The sequence below is a fragment of the Nelumbo lutea genome, chromosome 2 (assembly GCF_056320005.1).
Source record: "Nelumbo lutea isolate HS-2025 chromosome 2, American lotus-T2T, whole genome shotgun sequence".
Taxonomy (NCBI): domain Eukaryota; kingdom Viridiplantae; phylum Streptophyta; class Magnoliopsida; order Proteales; family Nelumbonaceae; genus Nelumbo; species Nelumbo lutea.
The window spans coordinates 59,903,875-59,925,359 of record NC_142685.1 but is presented as its reverse complement, the minus strand read 5'-3'; the positions used below and the strand labels follow the sequence as shown (position 1 = coordinate 59,925,359).

The following is a 21,485-nucleotide window of genomic DNA, read 5'->3' as shown; positions in this document are numbered from 1 at the left end:
AAATACCTCATTCCATTCCCACCCTATGCCCAAATTGGGGTAAAAATTTCAAGGGAAACGAGGATCCCTAAATTTGCCCCCTGCTGCTCCGATCATTCCTACTTGTAAATCTTTGTTTTTTTGTTTTTTTTTGTTTTTTTTTTTGTGAAACCTACCTAGAACAAGTCTCTATCTCTCTCTCTCTCTCTCTCAAATACCATTCTCCTCATCCCTTGGTCATTAGAGTTTCTAGTTTCCTTGAAACCCACTTTGAACCTGATCAATGGCCAAAAGGCCCACCCCAAATTGGGGTAGAAATTTCAAGGGAAACGAGGATCCCTAAATTTGCCCCATGCTGCTCCAATCATTCCTACTTGCAAATCTTTGTTTTTTTTTTGTTTTTTTTGTTTTTTTTTGTTTTTGTTTTTGTTTTTTTTGTTTTTTTGTGAAACCTGCCTAGAACAAGTCTCTCTCTCTCTCAAATACCATCCTCCTCATCCCTTGGTCATTAGAGTTTCTAGTTTCCTGAAACCCACTTTGAACCTGATCAATGGCCAAAAGGCCCACCCCAACTGGGACAGGATGGGTGGGCTAGAACCTTGATTGGGGGCAGGTCAAATTGCCATCTCCAATATGCCCTAAATTTGGGCTTTCTAAATTATGGGTTACTAATTTACTATGTATTTCTTGCTTTCTCAACTCTTTTTTTAAAGTTCCATTTTTATTATTTGTTTCCCTTAAAAGTTTCATTGTGTTACTTACAAAAGCAAAAAATAAAAAAAGAAAGTAAGGGAAAATTGTAATAGTGAACTCCACTTTGTTGTGGATTGAATAACTGAAAAAAGGATTACAATGGCAACGGTCTAAATCCCTCTTCTCGAACGACAATTTTTCATGTAATTTCTTTGGCAATAAAACATTGGTTCTTTGGTAAAAATGTTAGGGCATAAAGTGAATAGTAGTGCTCAATCACAATGAAAAGGGATTTAAACATGACTATTATACCCATTTCAAATTTATGCTTCCCTCACCTATTCAAAATTCCAAAGATATTTGCATGTTTTCACATGCTATATAACGATAGTTAACGATTTTAAACTAAATTAAGAGAGCTCAAATAATACTACAATGACGTATTTTGAAGCTTGAGTACTAAAGTGGGACATTCCCCAAAATATAAGATATTAATATGCAATTTACCCAAAAAGTAAAATCCATAGCAGCCTGATTTAAAAAAGATTGACAATGAAGCTTAGACCAATCTTTCTTGCTTATATTTCAAGAAAAATTGGGGCTCACACTTGATTCTATAATCTCGTTATTTATAAAATTAAAATCGTATAAAACAAAATCTTGTTGGTGACAATGAAATGCAAGGTTTGACAAATGAGTTTTTGAAATAGAAGAAAACATGTTTTTGACCTTTTTGAGTAATAAAAATTTATTTTTTTGGGTAGAAATTAGAAAACCCACTGCAAAGACACCCTACACTTGGTAAAAGCGCGAAAAGCCGCTTCCGCTAAGCTGCTTAACTTAAGCCCTTTCAAACGGGCCCCAAAAGCTTCTCCTCAGCTTTGATTGATTCTATGTATGAGAACCGCTGCCCAAAAACATCTCCGGAATGAGTTCATACGAGTTGCACAGTTGCAGTCTTGAGATTGTAAAGCGCGCGACAGCTCTGGATTTGCAAACCTACGATTTTCCTGTACATTCATTCCTTTATTTGTTTGACAAAATATCATCTTTAGTAAATTTTAATCGTAATTTACACAGAGAGGTGGTTAAAGCTTAGAAGGAGCAACAACCCAGTTACAATTACGAACTAGTCATCATCACCATCATCTTTAGCTGCTCTCTTTCTCGACAAAACATCATATACATTCCACTTTTGTTCTCTCTCTCTCTCTCTCTCTTTTTCTTTATGTATATATATATACAGGAATTGATTGAGGTAGAGGTAGAGCAGTCATTTTCTTTCTTCCATTTCTCTAAGTCCCTCTTTCTCTCGTTTTCAATTTGTTTTTTCTTCACATTTTACCTGCAAAACCCTAGTTTTCTTCTTTGAGCACAAATCTCTTGGTCCGGGCAACGAGGGAGAGGTTCTGGTGGAGATTTCCTTTTTGGGTTCAATCGAGAAGGACTGATTTGCTTAAGCGGGTGATTCGGCCACTTCAAATCTTTTTAACTTTTGTTGTTTTTTTTTGGGTCATTTCATGGAGGACCCCCAAAAGGAGGACCGAAGCGAGAGCAGCGATTACACATCAGAAGACGAAGGAACGGAGGATTACAGGCGTGGAGGATACCACGCTGTTCGGATCGGAGATACATTCAAGAACGGCTGCTACGTTGTGCAGAGCAAGCTGGGCTGGGGCCATTTCTCCACTGTCTGGCTTGCCTGGGATACTCAGCATTCTGTATGCTTCCAATACCTAATATCTTTCCTTGTCTTCTGTTTTCCTTGTTTTCTGATACTTGTTAACTTTATAGTTCTATGTAAGTTATGTGAAAAGAATCCACCTTTCATTAGTTCGTTGGTTTTCAGAGAATTCTATATTGAGTTTTTCTTCCTTTTCCCTATTATTTCTGCATATTCGTTAGCGATATGTAGCTCTGAAAGTTCAAAAGAGCGCTCAGCACTACACTGAGGCAGCAATGGATGAGATAACCATACTCAAGCAGATTGCAGAAGGGGACCCAGATGACAAGAAGTGCGTCGTAAGGCTTTTGGATCACTTTAAGCACTCCGGTCCAAATGGGCAGCATGTCTGTATGGTTTTTGAGTATCTGGGTGATAATCTTTTGACGCTTGTTAAGTATAGTGACTATCGTGGGATGCCACTCCACATGGTTAAGGAAATTTGCTTTCACATTTTGGTGGGTTTGGATTACTTGCATCGCCAGCTCTCAATTATACATACTGATTTGAAGCCAGAGAACATCTTACTCTTGTCCATGATAGACCCAGCTAAAGATCCCGGGAAGTCAGGTGCTCCTCTCATTCTCCCAACTATTAAGGACAAGCCTGTGTTTGAGGCTTCAAAAGATGTTAAGAGTTTAAATGGGGATTTGACAAAGAACCAGAAGAAAAAGATCCGCAGAAAGGCTAAACAAGCTGCTCAAGGTTGTTCTGAGAAGGAAGTTTCTGAGGAAACTGAGACTGATCCCAAGATATCTGGTGCAGTGGATTCCTCTGGTGATGTAAAAGCAAAGACCAATACTGCGGAGGACCAACCTGGTAGTTCTGTCAGCAAAAGGAACTCATCAAATGCTGATGGGGTAAAGGAAGTTCATCAAGGAAAGCAGGGTCATAGGAGAGGGAGCCGCTCCACAAGGCAGAAGCTTTTGGCTTCGGTGGACCTGAAGTGCAAATTGGTTGACTTTGGGAATGCCTGTTGGACATATAAACAGTTTACAAGTGACATTCAGACAAGACAGTATAGATGTCCTGAGGTTATACTTGGATCCAAGTACTCTACTTCAGCAGATCTCTGGTCCCTTGCCTGCATATGTTTTGAGCTGGCAACTGGTGACGTTCTGTTTGATCCTCATAGTGGTGACAACTTTGATAGAGATGAGGTATGTTTTGCTGTTGCTCTCAACTTTGGCCTTTCTTTCAATGGTGCATACTGTCAGCGGAGTTATTCCATAGAATCATGGTTATGGTACTTGATGATTTATATTTTAGAACAAAGCATGGATGATGATGAACTTCAATATTTTTTTGGATGGGTAGTAACTGCTAAAGAAGAATATTACATGTGGTCATGTATTTTGTACTTGGCACTTTGTGGATGTTCTGGATTTCTCAATTCAGTATCCTACTGCTTTTTAACTTTGGGAAATTCATTTGCATTATTTGTGCGTTTACCTGTAGTTTGCATGGACAAGACACAAGAATTGGAATCCACCATCTGTCCAGGAGTCTGACACAGCACCACAAAAGTCATGGACTTGTGGACATGCATATGGAGAAATTAATAATAGTGAACTTCTCAATATATTTTGAATTCTAACATCATATACCTATAGAAAAAGGGTCTGAAAGTTTATATTAGTAACATTTTATGGGAATTTTTTTTTGGAAAAGGTAAAGTAATTTTATTCAGCTCAAAAACATACAAGCTGGGTTCAGACCCAGAAGGGCAGCCTGAAAACCACAGCAGTTACACTTTCCACCAGAAATTGGAGCAAGAAAAAGAAAACAAATTCAGATTCTTGAACTCGTCAGTTACAGATATCCAAGAAATCAGCTTGCCCACAGCTCTCTGTATGATGTTTTCAGGACTTTTAGCTTTCTTACTGAAAATTCTACTGTTCCTCTCAGCCCAAATGGACCATAAGACAGCAGCAGGAGTAGTCCTCCACACCAGGCTCCCTTTCTTTGTTAGGCCTTTCACATTCCAACAACAGAGGAGATCCTTAACCGATCTAGGCATTACCCAACTGAACTCCAAGACTCTGAGAAAGTGTCCCCAAATCTGAGAGGAAAATGGACAATGAATACATAAATGATCTATTGATTCAGCATGTTGCACACAAAAACTACATGAAAGATCCATAACCTGGACGCCCCTCTTCACCAGATTAACTCTGGAAAGACATTTATCAAGGGCCATCGTCCAAATCAGAAAGTTGACTTTTGAAGGACTTATAGTGTTCCAGATCTGAGAAGCAGGAAAATCAGTGGGACCCAAATTACCCATTTTAGAGGCAAGGGACTTGACAGAAAATTCACCATTTGAATTCCATTTCCAACTCCATTTGTCTTCCAACTACTGATCAATCTTCTGATTTTGAAGAAGTGCCATCAGACCACAATCTCTTTTAATTCCCAATCAAACAGATCCCTCCTAAAAATGGGAGTCCAAGTTAGAGACCCACCTGTCACATTGCAGTACTTGGCCACAGAAGCTTCTTGGTTAAAAGCACACTGAAAAATATGAGGAAAAGATTAGAGTCCCATCCAAACACCAAGGGTCCTTCCAGAACTTTGTTCTATCCCCATTACCAATCTTGACAGAAATCCCTTCCATGAACACAGAAGAGAAGTTTTTCATGATAGATTTCCAAGGGGAACTACCCCAACTTAGGGGGGATCCCTGGATCTCTAGTTACCCCACTCCACCCCATATTTACCTGCAATGAGAGATCTCCACTAAGCCTCCCTTTCGGCCGAGAACCTCCAAGTCCACTTACTTAGCAGGGCAGAATTGAAATTCTTCACTTTCCTAATCCCTAACCCACCATCAGCCTTATGAAGACAAACTTGATCCCAGCTTACAAGATGTACTTTTCTCTCCTCCTCCCAACCCCTCCAAAGAAAATTTCTCTGGATCTGCTCCAATCTTTTGGCAACTTTGTTTGGGATGGGGAAGAGAGAAAGAAAGTAAGTAGGTAAATTGGAAAGAGTACTTTTTATCAGGATAACCCTACCCTCAATTGAGAGATATCTAGCCTTCCATGCAGCCAACTTCCTTTCCATTCTTTTAATAACTGGGTCCCAAATTGATGAGGCAAGACAATTTGCACCCAACGGCAGTCGGCAGTCCCAAATATTTCACCGGGAGGAGTTCAGTCTGACAAGCCCGAACCTCCGCACAATCAGCTAAATTTGATACATGACCCATTGGAATGTTTTTCCTTTTATTCCAGTTGACTTTCAGTCCAGAGATTACCTCAAACCATGATAGGATTCTAAGGACAAGATCTAACTAGGATGGAGAAGCATCCACAAAGCATAAAGTATCATTTGCAAATTGGAGGATATTGATTTTTTCTCCCTCAGGAAAGAATGCAAAACTTTCCCACTCACCAGATTTTGCAGCCTTTCTACAAAACAAAGTGAGAATCTCCATGACACAAATAAAAAGCAAGGGCGACAATGGATCACCTTGTCTTAATCCCCTAGAGCTATCAAAAAACCCTGCTGGCTGACCATTAACCAACATTGAGAATTTGGAAGTGGATACACAGACTTTTCTCCAGTTTCTCCATTTCTGCCCAAACTTTATATGCTGCAACACCAAATCAATACACCTCCAGTTGACATGATCATAGACTTTTTCAATGTCCAGTTTGCAAATCAAACCGGGGGAGCCCTCTCTTCTTCTTGAGTGAATAAGCTCATCTGCAAATAGAACAGAATCAAGCATCTGTCTGCCTAGTACAAAAGCACTTTGATTATATGAATAACATTTCCTAACACCCCTTTCATTCTCTCGGCAAGTACTTTAGCTAGGATCTTGTAGAAACTATGTAAGAGACTGATTGGCTTGAAATCTTTAATGTTAACCGCCCCTTCAATTTTTGGGATGAGGGTGATAAAGGTAGTATTTAAGCTTCTTTGAAGGGAAGCATTATCATAAAATGCCTGAAATACTCTCAAAATATCTTCCTACACAAAATCCTAGCATTTGACATAAAATAGGTTGGTAAGCCTATCCGGCCCTGGTGACTTATCAGCCGCCAACACAGATATGGTCACTTTAATTTCCTCCTCCAAAAAGGGTCTCTTGATGAGATAGGACTGCTCTTCATTCAACTGTTTTAAAGGAAGGCCTCTTGGAAAGGGTCTGATAGGCCAATTCTCTTTATAGAGGTTTTTATAGAAATTAGTAGCCATTACCTTTAATTGAAGAAACTCTTGCATTACATTCCCCCAATCTGCCCTCCCACTCCAGCTTACTAATTGGAGAAACTCTTGCTCTGGCATTCGCCATTTCATGAAAAAAATGAGTGTTTTTATCCCCCTCTTTTAACTAGGCCACTTTAGCTCTTTGCCTCCACTTGATTTCTTCTTTTACTGCCAACTTATCATTCTTGATTTTTTCTTGAGACCTCTTCATTTTGCTTTCCTCAGTTAAAAGACCTACTTCTTCTGCAGCATCAATTTCCTTAATAAGACTAAACAAATTTCTCTTTTCAGTTTCAGAATTCAAATTATTCTCTGCTTTCCAGATTTTCAGCCTCTTGTTAACTGCACCAAGTTTGTTTGCAAAAATGAAAGGGCTAGTACCTGCCACCTGCAAATCATTCCATACAGTCTTCAACAAGGGAATAATCTTCTCATCTTCAAACCAGCTGAATTGGGTGCGCTGATTTTTCCTCTAAATCCACAGAGCAGCTGAATTGGGCAATGATCTGAGATAGGCCTAGGGAGATAAGTCTGCCTAAAATCAGGAAAAAGTTCTTCCCAATTCGAGGACACCAAAAACCTGTCCAATCTCACCAGGGTGGGAGTGTCTTGATTGTTAGTTTGAGTAAATCGGCTGCCCTAAAGAGGGAAGTCAATCAGCTCAAATCTGTTGATGAAATCAGAAAATTGAAGCATCCCTCTTGACCTCCTACCACTGGTCTTTTTTTCTACAGCAGCTAGAATGACATTGAAGTCTCCACCAATGGCCCATGGATGATAGACTACCCTTCACTTCAACCAATTCTTTCCAAAAATCCTCTTGAAGATTTCCATCTGTCGGGTGCTGATCAAAAAACGAAAAAAAGATTCCATCTGTCGGACCATAGACATTTGTGACTTGACAAATATTACCATCAGGAAGTTTCACAATTAATGAGATTGAGAACCTCCCAATATGAGCAGAAATTAAACTGCAGATAGAAGGATCCCTAAGACTCAACAACCCCTCTGCGCTTCCCACATTTTATGGGAAAAATGACATTCATCATATGAAGTAGCTTTTCATTTATGTCAAATGAGTAAGGAGAAAAAGGAAAGTGTTATGTAGAAGTATCTTCAACTTCAAGAATCTATAAAGGCTCTGAATCCCACTTGTGTTCAGCACTGATGGATCATCCATTTAGGAGAGTCCATGCAATACTGTTTCAAAGATACTTGCATAATCTTAACTATAGAAAAGGTAAGGGGCCATTATTTAATGTAATGTAAGATCTTGGGCTGTCAAGCGTGAGAATGCGGGTTTGAGCCTGAGAAAGACCACTTTGTCCAATCCATCCCTCCCAGGACCCCAGATAGCTGGGACCAACATTGGGTAATGGCCTTTTTTAATTGACCAACTGTTTTACAATAGCTAATCATATGGGTAATATATTGCTCAGGTATTTAAGTCCAGTTGGAGATGGAATATCTCTTAGAGTGGAACTCCTCTCACTACTTCAAGGCTTAAAATTAGCCTGCATCTCAGGTTAGAGTGAGTTGCTAGTGGAAGGGGACTGTTAAGTAGTTATTAGGTTGATGGAAACCATGGAGGTAGATCCACGGACCTTAACAAATTACCAAAGAGACTCTAGAGCTCTTTCTTTGGTCAACTCAACTTCATCTATCTCCAGTTTGGAGATAGAACTTCTCCTTTTCCTCCCATTTTCCAAAGAATGAAAGAAATTGGTATTTCTATCTCCTTCTTGTAGCTATTTACATTTAGATTTTTGCCTCCAACTAATTTCCTCTTTATGTAGTCTGTCCTCAAGCTGACTTCTCAAGCCTTTTCTTTGTTCCTTCTCTGTCTCTCCGAAGTCTCCCCTTTCTTCTTTCAAGTCAAGGCTCTCGATCTTGTTCATCAAGGTTCTCTTCCTTTCTTCAAGCCTTCCAAACACTAATTGATTCCTCTCCTTGATCTTTGCTTTCAAAAATTGTAGCTTCCTATGGAACCTCATTCCTTCCCAATCCACCACTGGGTTGCACTCATATCACCACTCCCTTACTCTTTTAGTGAATCCAGGATGGAGCAACCACATATTCTCAAATCTAAAGGGGGCAGGTCCACCATTCCTTCTTTCCTCCTTGCAAATCACTATAGGCCAATGGTCAAAGGTCAATCTTGGAAGAGCCATAGGGTCTAAATTTCCCCAGTGTTATTTCCAATCCAAAGAGAACAGAAACCTATCCAACTTGGAGTAGGTGGGCCTTGATGGAAGAGCCCTATAGTTAATTTATTAATTCTATTTTAGTTAAATTGTTGGGATCACACTTTGCAGGACCTTAGTTTGGAGAGGAATTTTTCAGTGTATTTATCCCAAAGGAAGTTGGAGAGAAGGGGACCCTTAGAAGAGAAAGAGGGGGGGGTGGAGTGGAGGAGAAGAGAAGGGTGCTGAGGTGTCATTAGAGGCAGAGGAAGTGAAAAAGGGGAGTTTGGATATAAGGAAAATCATTGATAGGGAGGTGGAGGTTGGCAAGTCCTTAGGTTTGTTCTTCTTGGGTGGAGAGGCTTTTGCTTGGAGAGCATTTGAAGATTTTGAAAGGAAAAGAAAGGAAGAAAGCATGAAGAAAAGCAGAATAGGGGGGGGGGATTTGGAACAAGGAAGGTGGTCAAGAAGATATTTTTTGACGATAAGGACGAAACTTGGTCCTCAAAGGTGGTTGGGTATTTCTGTTCTCTTGTTTCTCTTCTATTCTCTCTCTTTTCTTCTGTTTTGCAAACTTGAAACCTATTAGGATTCAAGACTGATTATAGTCTTGATCTTCTACTTGGTATCAGAGCCTATCTAGGGCTTCTCATGTGTGTCTAGTCCAACCGACCACATGAGGACTAGCTAGGCTGGAAGCTTTGAAAAAGTTTTTCGGTGGCTGAATCTTGGAGATTACCAGGAGAGGTTCACAGCAGTTGAAGACTTGCCGCGGCTTGAAGAGAGTTGGTAATCAGGAAGAGGCAGCGAAGGTTAGGGTTCAGGTAACCCTAGAAGACAGTAAACTGAAGTACATAAGTAAGTTTTTTTTTTTACCGAGTTTCAGAGACTGCAATCAATCGAGATAGGTTGGACCTATCTAGAAAGAGGGGCCGAACTGTGTTCAAGTTTGTTCTAGGGTTTGGCTTGCCGAACTGTGTTTAAGTTTGTTTCTAGGGTTTGACTGTTGGGCCGAACCCCCCTCTTCAAAGGTGATTAGTTTTTAGGGTTTCATATTGCCCTACGACAAGTCCCACTTGTGCGGACTGCTTGGAGAGTGCAGTTGAGCACTTCAGACCTACAATTGAAACCCTAATTTTGCTCTCGCAGCAGTGGGCCCCACAGTAGTGATTTCAGAAAATAGTATCTCAGATTGATAGGCTGCCTGGTACTGTGCATGCCAATTGATTTCAGATCAGATTTGAGTTGATTTCTTGCATATACTGTGATAGGCGATTGATTTCAGATCAGATTTGGGTTGGTTTCAAATCGGATCAGATCAGATTTCAGATCAAATCAGATTTGTGTTGGTTTCGGATCAGATTTCAGACTTGTTTGTTTGGCTCTGTTTTCTGGTATAGTTGCTCTAACATTTTGTAGCCACCAAATCTTGATCAAAGATGGAGTTTAAGGGTCAGGGAGAAAGTAGTTTTGGAAACCACAGTTATGGTAGTGTATCTGAAACCGGGTTTCAGATTACAACTATGAGATTTGATGGGTCAAATTATTTGGAGTGGGCGCAATCAGCCATGATGGCTATTGGAGGAAGGGGAAAACTGGGTTACCTCTTGGGAGATGTGAAAGAACCTTCCAAGGAGGACCCAACATACACCAAGTGGGTTCAAGAGAACTATTTGGTTATGGCATGGTTGTGTAATTCTATGCAGCCACATATCAGCCGAAATTACTTGTGGGCAAAGACAGCCAAAGAGATATTGGATGTTGTGAAAGAAACCTATTCCCAACCCCTTAATGTTGCTAGAGCCTATGAATTGAAGTGTGAGGTGAACAACCTTAAACAAGGAGAGAATCCAGTTTCTGTCTACTTCTCTACCTTGAAATCCTTGTGGCATGAGATTGACCATCTAGAGACCCTTGAGTGGGAGAGTCCCAAAGATGTACAGACTCACAGAAAGCAAGTCGAGACGAATAGGGTATTTGAGTTTCTGGCTGGTTTGAATTTAGAATATGACATTGTGCGACAACAGATATTGACAAGAGATAGTGTGGCCCTCTCTCAAGCATACTCCCTAGTGCATAGTGAAGAGACCAGGAGGAAAGTCATGATGCAGCCTCAACCCTCTTTCCTAGCCTTGACAGCTACTAAACCCAAGCCAGGGGGTGACTCAGAAAGGGATCGGAAGAAGGAAGATAAACGGGATCTAGTATGTGAACATTGCAAGAAACCCAAACACACTAAAGATACTTGTTGGAAGCTACATCCTCACTTGGTCCCAGCAAAACTAAGAAATAAGAAGGGTAATGCTCATATGGTAGTGAACACTGATTCAACATCCTCATCAAGCACATTCCTCGAGACTTTAGCTGTTGTTCGGGCTGCCCTCATACAGTTGGAAAAGGAAGTTGGGAGTTCAGCTCAGCCATCTCAATCACCATTAGCTCCTACCACATCTGCATTTGCACATTCAGGTACTCGAGCTTCAGTTTACCATGCTTCAGCTCCAGGTAATACTGATCACTGCTGGGTAATAGATTCAAGTGCATCTGACCATATGACTAGCTTGTCATCTTTGTTCACTTATAACTTGTCCTTTGGCCGAGATAGAGTATCCATTGTTGATGGCTCTCTTGTTCCCATTTCGGGCAAGGGGGACATCAAGCTATCGGATACTATCTCTTTATCTTCTGTCTTGCATGTTCCTAAGCTTGATACTAACCTGCTTTCAGTTAGTAGTATTACCAAACACATGAACTGTTCAGTAACCTTTTTCCCTGACCGATGTGTTTTTTAGGATTTGGAGACAAGGAAGGTGATTGGGATTGGCCGTGAGACGAACGGGATCTATTTGCTTGGAGAGAGTTCTCGTCGGGAGGTGTCAGTGGATAATAAATCTTTTGTTTCCCAGTCTGTGAGTTCGGTTATGCTTTGGCATAACCGATTAGGTTATTTGTCTTTTAAGTCTTTGAAGAGTCTGTTTCCTGCTTTATTTGAGTCTGTTGAGTTATCAAAGTTAAGGTGTGAGAGTTGTGAGTTTGCTAAACATTGTAAAACCTCTTATTCTTTAAGTAATAAAAGGAGTAATTCCTCTTTTGATATTGTGCATACTGATGTTTGGGGGCCATATCATATCTCTTCTATGGGTGGGTACAGATATTTTCTACTGTTTGTTGATGACCATACCCGCTTTTCTTGGATCTATCTTATGTGTTCTCGGGATGAGGTTCCTGCTCTGACCCAAAACTTCCATCAGATGGTTCTCACTCAGTTTGGGACCAAAATCAAAGTCCTTAGGTCTGATAATGCAAAGGAATACTTTGCTCAGCCATTGACCTCCTACCTTCTTAGCCATGGAGTTATTCACCAGAGCACTTGCCCTTATACACCACAGCAGAACGACATTGCCGAAAGGAAGAATAGGCATATCTTGGAGGTGGCTAGAAGCATTATGTTTACCTCCAATGTACCTATTCGCTTCTGGGGTGATGCTATCCTCACGACAGTTTATCTCATTAATCGAGTTCCTTCCCGGGACCTTGATATGAGAACCCCCTTTTCCCTTCTATACCCAAATGAGGAGTTGTTCAATGTTCCCCTTAAAACCTTTGGTTGTACCTGTTTTGTTCAGCTTCTCGGGCCTCATCATTCCAAGTTTGAACCTAAGGCCTCCAAATGCATTTTCCTTGGTTATGCACAAACTCAAAAGGGTTATTGCTGCTATGATCCGGTTTCAGGGAAACGGTTTGTTTCCATGGATGTCACCTTCTTTGAGGAGACACCCTATTATCCTAGGGTTTCTCCTCAGGGGGAGAGCAGTGAGAGTGGGGCTGTTTTGAGTTTCTTTCCTCAGGGGGAGAGCAGTGAGAGTGGAAGTGGGGCTGGTAGAAGTGGGGCTGTTCCTTTACCTATTCCACTAGGTAATGAAGGTTGTAGTGGTGAGGGTGGTCAGAGGGAGCTGGAGTTGAGAGTCTATCACAGGCGATGCAGGCAGGTTGATCCTAGTCTTCGGCAGTCCCGGCCAGCTCCAGTTCCTTCTGCGGCTCCAGATCCAGAGCCTACTGAGATACCTCTCACTGTTGCCACTTCCCCTCCTATGGATGACCTTGATCTCCCTATTGCCATTCACAAAGGGAAACGACATTGCACCACTTCTACAGCTCACAACATCTCACAGTTCTTATCCTATGGTCGTCTATCACCATCTTACCGGTCCTATCTCACTTCCATTGCCGATGTCCCTATTCCAAGAACAGTGTAAGAAGCCTTATCAGTTCCAGAATGGAAAGATGCAATGCAAGTCGAAATGGATGCCTTGTTGAAGAATAATACTTGGGCACTGGTTGACCCACCAAAAGGAAAGAAACCGGTGGGATGCAGATGGGTGTTCACTATGAAGCATAATGCTGATGGCTCTATTGAAAGGTACAAAGTCCGGCTGGTTGCAAAGGGGTTCACTCAGACTTATGGTATAGACTCCTTGGAGACCTTTGCCCCAGTAGCCAAGATGACCACAATTCGAGTTTTGTTATCCCTTGCAGCAAATTATTCTTGGCCCCTGTTTCAGATGGATGTTAAAAATGCCTTTCTGAATGGAAACTTACAAGAAGAGGTTTACATGCAGTTGCCTCTTGGATTCTATGATACAGAGACAAGTAAGAAGGTTTGCCGACTAAACAAGGCATTGTATGGCTTGAAGCAGTCACCTAGAGCCTGGTTTGATAGGTTCAGATTAGCTCTTGGAAGGTTTGGTTATGAACAGGCCCAGTCAGATCATACACTATTCATCAAGAGGATGGAGTCCTCTCTGACACTACTAGCAGTATATGTTGATGATATTGTAGTGACAGGAAATGACAATCATGAGATTGAGTCTCTCAAATAGCTCCTTCATCAAGAGTTTGAGGTGAAAGATCTTGGTGCACTACGATGCTTTTTGGGTATTAAGGTTTCTAGATCCAAGCCGGGGATTTTTATCTCTCAGAGAAAATATGTTCTAGATCTGTTGGCGGAAACTGGAAAGTTGGGTGTTAAGCCGGCTGATACACCCATTGAACAGAATCACAAGATTAGTGCAGAGGGTGGGGAGCCTCTTGAAGACAAAGTTATGTTCCAACGGTTGGTTGGAAAACTTCTATATCTCTGCCTCACTCGGTTGGATATCAGCTATGCAGTTAGTGTTGTTAGCCAGTACATGCACTCCCCTAGAACTTCTCATCTTCTTGCGGTAGAGAGAATATTAGCATACTTGAAGAGATGCCCGAGTAGAGGTATATTGCTCAAGAACAATAATCACATGAGGGTGGAAGTCTATACAAATGCCGATTGGGCTGGAAGTGTTAATGACAGAAGGTCTACCTCTGGATATTGTGCCCTGGTGGGAGGTAACCTTGTCTCTTGGAGGAGTAAGAAGCAGAGTGTTGTTTCCCGCTCCAGTGCTGAAGCGGAATACAGGTCAATGGCTAATGGAGTGGCTGAAATCTTATGGCTGAAGTCACTACTTGAAGAGTTGGGTATTGACTATGAAAAGCCCTTAATGTTGTATTGTGATAATCGGGCAGCTATTAATATAGCCCACAACCCAGTGCAGCATGACAGAACTAAACATATCGAAGTTGATCGACATTTTGTGCGAGAAAGGGTCACATCACAAGAAGTGTCTTCCGTACATCACATCTAATATGCAGCTCGCGGATATCTTCACCAAGGCTGTACCAAGGAAGAAGTTAGAGACAGACCTATCCAAGTTGGGCATGATAGATATCTACTCCCAACTTGAGGGGGAGTGGGAAACACTGATGTGGGCCCCATTGCAGTGGTCTCCACTGTGTTCGTAGGACAGCAATGTAGTTATTTGTTTTAGTTATAGTAGTGATAGTTTGAGTCAGTTTGTTAATTTAGTTGTTATTTATTTCAGTTTTTATTTACTTTATTTATTATGTAAGTACCAAGGGCAGATGTGTCCTTTCCATTATGTACTAAACATAACCTATAAATATTAAGAGAGTGGCGGCGGCAGATCTGTAAGAATCTGTCCCTTCTTTCAACAACTTGTGTTCTCTTGTTTCTCTTCTATTCTCTCTCCTTTCTCTCTCTTTTCTTCTGTTTTGCAAACCTAAAACCTATTAGGATTCAAGACTGATTACAGTCTTAATCTTCTACTATTTCCATTTTGCATCTTGAAGGAGTGGCCTTGTGTTAACATGCATAGTTGATTGAAGGAGGGAGGGGGAGTGTTGGCTTTAATGTTGTTGGTTGATCCCCAATGGATATGTACTTTTTTGAGTTTGAGCATTGTTTTATCTGGATCCTTTGTTTGGATGTTTCTCAGTTGGTAGTTGTTTCAGGGGTCTATTTTTTTTTCACTTGGGTTATGTCGTATCACCTTCCTCTCGTATCTCTTTTTATTTTAACGAGACTTTTATTTTATTATCAGAAAAAGTTGTTGGGGCCACACTTAAATTAGGGTAGCAAGGAGATTTTGGCCCATTCATTATAATTACAAATGAGATTTTGGCTCTTCCCTAGATACCCCTTGTTTGGCAAGAAAGTCAGCGAAAGCATTTGCCGGCCTACCGACACATTGGACTCTAATTGTCATTTGTCTTGTCAACCATTTTGTTTTTTTTCATAGGATCCCTATAGGTCCAAGTAATTGAATCAAGGTTCAACAACCAACCCACACCTACAATCACCTTAGAGTCCTCTTCAATCAGTAATTTCTCTATCCCAAGTTGGTTGGCAATCTGAATTCCATGTACAACATCCAACGGCTCAGCCCTTGTTGAATCACCTACTCCCACTGGGCCTGAAAACAGTGATACGATATTACTCTCCTCAGTCCTCAAGACTCCAATCCCTGATAGTCTTGGATTGCCTTGGCTGCTCGCATCAAAATTCAGTTTAATAAAATCTTCTGGAGGAGGTACCCAAATTGCTGCAGATTTATTTTTCTTAGAAGACATGTTAGCTATTACAGCCCAGCTTCTCCAAAAGTCAGCAAAGGAAAAAAGAGTAAGTCTAGGGTTCTTAGACAGTGTATAGCTCTAGTTAATATACTTCATTACTGTAAAAGTTCTCTCCTTTCAAGAAAGGTTCTAGAATTCCTTTCTTACCAAATAGTCCACAGCGTGTCTGCTCTAAGGCATCTCCACATGCATTTTCCTTTTTTGTTGGCCAAGCAAAGGTAGACGAGCTAAACAACAATTTTACTTCTGATGGCAGAATCCACCTGTAACCAAACAAATCAGAAATCCAATCCCACAGAGCTGCAACAAAGGGGCAGGAAATCAGTATGTGGTAGCCGTCCTCACTATGAGTTTTGCACAATATACACCAGTTTGGGGATAGACACAAAAAAGGCTTTTTCTTTTCTAAGTTTTCCAAAGTATTAATCTTAACATGATACACCTCCCAACGAAAGACATCTATTTTAGGGGGAATAGGCTTGGCCCAAACTTCTCGCACAAGGAGACCCAAGCACAACATTAGAACACAGGTACTTGAAAAAAAGAAGCACAAGTAAAAGAACCCTGGGAAGTAGGGGCCCATACTCTCTTATCAAAAGAAGAAGGGCCTAAACAAACATTGCCAAGAGAAGAAAGCAACTTTGTGACACAAAGAAGTTCAGCCTCCCGCAGACCTCATAATTATCAATATTATTAAAAACTTTTCAATATTTTGTTAAAATCATCATATTTTTCAAAAATATTTTCCTAAAAAACTAGCAGGGAATTGTTGATTGGATAATTGGCTTACTACGTTTATATGATTCACTTACTAAATCATTATAATTCAAAAGGAAAAGAAAAATGCATAACTAGAAAAGAGTATTCTCAATCTAATCAAAACATATATCAACAATAAAGATGAAAGTTAAAATGGAAAATAATTGACACATATAAGGAACAGAAGATGTCTAAACACCAAATGGGAGACAAAAGAAACATACCTATTATAGTCTCGTAATTTTTCCTACTTGATTTATAAAGTTTTTTGCTATGGCCTATGGTTTTGAGCCCTATATGTATTATATTTCTTCTAATGATCTCTTGAAGGTTTATTAACTAATTCCATGTTTATGGAGAACTTTCTTGATTTTTTAGATTTTTCAAATATCTTAAAGAGATTAGCGAAATTTCTCCAACTCTACATGGAGAAATGTTCATCGATATTGAAATTACGAACCATGGGTACAAGAGGCGTATGCAGAGATTAGTGAAATTTCTCCAACTCTACATGGAGAAATGTTCATCGATATTGAAATTACGAACCATGGGTACAAGAGGCGTATGCCTCATACGCCTTTTGCATGAGGCTGCTAGATGTGTATGCCTCATGTGCCTCACAAACACCTCATACAAAAGGACAGAAAAAAAAGGAAAAAGAAAGAAAGAAAGAAGAAAAGGAAGGAAGGGAAAGAAAAAGAAGAAAAATGGAAAAAGAAAAAAAGAAAAGGGAAGGAAAAAGAACGGGAAAAAAGTTTGGGTCGGGGGAGGAACCCCCAGACCCCCTTTGGCCTAGACCCCCCCACTCCCTTTTCAATGCACCCCAATTTACTTTTTTTTTTTGGTGTGTGTGTGTGTGTGTGTGTGTGTGTGTGTGTGTGTGTGTGTGTGCTGGGGGCCCTTTCAGCTAGTGTTATGTATCTTCGTTCTTCTTTATAAAATATCTTTATTAAAAAAGAGAAAGATGGGATTCTCCTTCCTTTTCTTCATCCTCATCCCCCTCCTCTTAAGGAGGCTTACGCCTCTTACGTTCTGAACTACATCTCACGTAGTGGAATGCCTCGCATCATTCCTCTGCATTTTAAAACATTGATACATAGTATATAATAGATTGTATTTATGCATAGTAATAAGATGCAACCATGCTAATATTATTATAATAGGATGCCTGCCTTGTAAATTTTCACTTAGGTGGGCACCTAGGTGACACCTTGATAACCATGCTCATTAAAGAGAGACAAGATTTTGTCGTGTTTTATTGTTAGACCCAATAACTCTCCTATGCTCTCTTCTCTTCTTATTCATTATTCATGACAAGAGCAACTGGTGCAGGGATTTGAAGAAATTTGATTCCTTCCTAAATGGTGGCTTTCCCTTTCCCATATGCCTGCATTGACTATGCATCTCCAAAGGATTCAATGGAGTATGCATAAATGTAGATCTAGTTCGAGACCTTAAGAGCATGCTAGCGTCATGGGCCTTGTTCATCATGGATCCCTTAAATCACAAAATGGCAACATGTAAAACATGAAGCTGTTTTTGCAAAAATAGAAGGTTTTGTTCTTTTTGTTATTCAGGGTTTATGACCAAGCCTGGGATGCTAAGATAAATAGGTGACTAGTTCATGAGTTGGTGCTGGGAATTAAATGTGTTATGCATTGTTAGGTTCAAATAAATTGATCAAAAAATTGTTAAGTTCAAATAAGGTCCAAAAACTCGTTTTTGACTAGGGAATACATTTTTTTTGGTCTTGTTGGAAGGCACAAATTAAGACGCTATTAATTGCAATTCTTCTCATTCGTATCACTTATTTAAGATTTCATTATTTTTTATTGTTGTTGGAAGGCACAAATTAAGATGCTATTTATTGTTCTTTCTTATGCCTTTAGTAGAACTTTGTAGTCATTGATCCACAAAAAGTTAATAAAGAAAAAATGAAAGGGAAATGTTTGTTTTTCTTTTTCTTTTTGTCCTTTTTGTGTTTCAAACTTTTGCCATTTTGGTTTACAATGGCTTTTTATGTTGTGTCCTTTCGTATATCTTCACTTCTTCAGTAGTGTTTCCATGAAGCCGTCAAACCTGTTAATTTAACAATGAGTTCATTGAAGGCTAAACAACAATGGATCTTTGTATTCTAAACATGACAAAACATAACTAGAGGTATATTATTTGAAGCTGTAATGACACTCCTTATTGAATAGAAAATGCATAAGAATAAGGTGGGGGGGGGTTGGAATATATAAGAATGATGCTCCACTTTATATAACAGAACAAGGAACAAGGTAGATGAATAGATATAATCAGATTACTAAAGGGGGTGCAAAAAAACTGGGATTTTTCAGTTGTTCCCACTGAATCCTCTGAACTAACTGATCCTGTGTTGGGTATCAGTTGGACAAGTTTTGATAAAAGCATTCATTTAACCAACTGAACATTCATTGACCTAACTGGAGATTCAAGAAGAATGTCATCTTCTCTTGTGAATCCTCAACATCTGGATCTTAACTATTTTTCAGGAATTGAAAGTTTTTAATCAGGGCACCCCAGCTTACTTTTGCAGTTTTGCTTGGGTAGTGATGTCTTTGCGGAGAATTCTGTCAACTGTTAAGGTACTAAATATTGAAAACTAGGGAACTCCATTGTTCATTTAATCTGGTCAGGCAGGTTAAGCAGCCTTTCCTGTGGGTCTTGTGCTTTTAACTCATGTCTGGGTCAGTTCAGATCCAACTGCCTATATTTATGGCTTTGTTTTTCAAAACAAGAACAGTTGCCACATCAGCAAAAACAATATGATTTTGCTGATATGGCAGTTGTTTTTGCTTTGAAATACAAAATCATACATACTGACATAGCCTCCCTAATAAGTTGTCTTTGATGTCCTCAGACTTCTTAAATTAAATCCCTCCCATGATGCATTATTTCCACAGAATCTCCCGTTTCTTATGTGAGGTTGGTTTATGGTTTCATAACATGTGCACACTCCACTAGGTCTATGGTTTGGAATCATGGCTTATCATAAGATATTATGGTAATAGTGTTGAAAAGTGTTACTGCTCAGTTACATGGGTAGTCTATCATTCTGCTATCCTTCAGCTGCTTTGCTCAACTTCAGATTTTTCACTGGCAGTCTGGGATATTTTCTAAAATAATTAGAAATTTTCTGATTCCTTGTTTTGTTCTTAAATCCTGTGTTTTCTTATGCCTGGATTAGATATGATGAAATCCATATGGTCTAGGAGTTTGTATCATGCAATTTACTTGGGTAGATTGTGGACTTGTATTGCATTAAAAAGGAGTAACCAGGGTTGTTTTAATTAAAAGCCATATTTCAGTGACTTTGTTTCTAGTTTATATAGACAAGTGGAAAGTCAAAGGTTGTTTGTGGTACTAGTTGTGGACAGAAAAGATAGGAAGACTAGTTTATATAGTTCTTCTGTATGTTTTGAAGCTTCTTTCAGAAGCGGGATATCTGCTTTATGTAGCAATAGATGTCCTTTCTCTGAATGAAGTACTTTTGCAAGACTCTGCACACATACTTCCTAGCTACAAATTATATTCATTAAATTGGTATTTGTTTGGCAAAACAATTTTGTAGTTTTAGAAATGTGATAGTTTTGTTCCTTGTGGTTGATGGATAATTTATGCATATGTGTATGTTGAAGCTAGGTTAAAGGTCTTCTGTTCAAGGTATGAGTGTGTTTTTGACTGAATCTTTGTTGTTTACAGGATCACTTGGCATTAATGATGGAGCTTCTTGGAATGATGCCACGCAAGGTAAACAGATTATGTCACACTCTGCACCTCAGTTTTGAATGTTTCATGGCTTTAAATTTGTCAACAAAATTCCCTTTCAGATTGCGTTAGGTGGACGGTATTCCCGAGACTTCTTCAACAGGTATGGGGACTTGAGGCACATTCGCCGGTTACGTTTCTGGCCCCTTAATAAGGTGCTTATGGAGAAATATGAATTCAGTGAGCAAGATGCAAATGGCATGGCAGATTTCCTGGTCCCCATACTGGATTTTGTCCCTGAGAAGCGGCCAACAGCAGGACAATGCCTTACTCATCCTTGGATTAGTGCAGGACCTTGGCTTCTTGAACCTTTTTTGCCCTCTGTTCAAACTGAGGCTGTGGATGATGGTATCTGTGAGAAGAAAAAGAGGGAGAAGGATGAGAGAGAGGCAATGGAGGCGGGTGTGGGGAATATTGCAATTGATGTAGCTTCTAAGTCAGCTAAAGATCCTCAACCTAGCAGTAAACCCATAAAAACAGCTGTTATTAATTCTTCCAGGTAGCAGCACTATGGCATGGTGCTCTTCCTATGCAACCTTCTTCCACAGAGGTTTAGCCACATCAGTTTGTGTTTAAGTGAGGAATGATCACTTATTGATTTAATATCTTAACTGAGTATTATAGAGTGGGGTTGGGTCCAAGTGCAGGTGAACTGAAGGAAGGTTTCTTACCAGGTGGGGTTTCAGATCAAAGATTGCTCCAATTTTCTCAAGGAACATTGTAATTGGGATAGTGTTCAGCTTCCCTCCATGTACAACATTTGCACTTTGGCCTTTGTTGTACAGCTTCATTGTCTTTTCTTTATACTTTGGAGGGATTCATGCATCACAAATCATCCCTGGAAATACATAATATTTTTGCATTCTTTTAGAGTTATTTTCCTATATGCTTGTTTATGTTGGGGGCCAAGTTTTATCAATTATGATCAAGTATTCTTGATTGAAAAAAAAAAATTGAAATGTTGATGGTTTGGTGAGATCCCCAGGTTTCCTTAGAACTTTATTCAGACTGCATGGAAATTAATGGTCCGGAGGGATTTCCGACTTATGAGTATATGGAGTTTACTGCGGATAATTTATGAACAATACTGCTATTCTTTATTACATAATAATTCCACCTAAGAAGATTGATTCCTTGTGGCTCACTTGGAGGGGTTTCTGAAAGAATGCAAGTGG

The 21,485-nt window shown here is 39.9% G+C and overlaps 1 protein-coding gene across 1 annotated transcript; it reads left to right on the top strand.

Annotated features, from left to right (window-relative positions):
• The first annotated feature begins 1,505 nt into the window (after positions 1–1,505).
• On the top strand, positions 1,506–21,180 carry LOC148871024 (uncharacterized). The gene is made up of 4 exons (XM_088967293.1): positions 1,506–2,393; positions 2,578–3,555; positions 20,245–20,292; positions 20,373–21,180. Exons 1-4 carry the CDS (start codon positions 2,193–2,195, stop codon positions 20,811–20,813), a joined length of 1,668 nt encoding a protein of 555 aa, XP_088823419.1. The 5' UTR covers positions 1,506–2,192; the 3' UTR covers positions 20,814–21,180.
• Positions 21,181–21,485: the final 305 nt, after the last annotated feature.

What these genes read in the sequence shown, in the direction of transcription:
- LOC148871024 (XM_088967293.1), top strand. Translation starts at nt 2,193, where the DNA reads ATGGAGGACCCCCAAAAGGAGGACCGAAGCGAGAGCAGCGATTACACA. An exon ending in ACAACTTTGATAGAGATGAG is followed by an intron (nt 3,556 to 20,244) that starts GTATGTTTTGCT and finishes TGTTGTTTACAG; the next exon opens with GATCACTTGGCATTAATGAT. An exon ending in TTGGAATGATGCCACGCAAG is followed by an intron (nt 20,293 to 20,372) that starts GTAAACAGATTA and finishes ATTCCCTTTCAG; the next exon opens with ATTGCGTTAGGTGGACGGTA.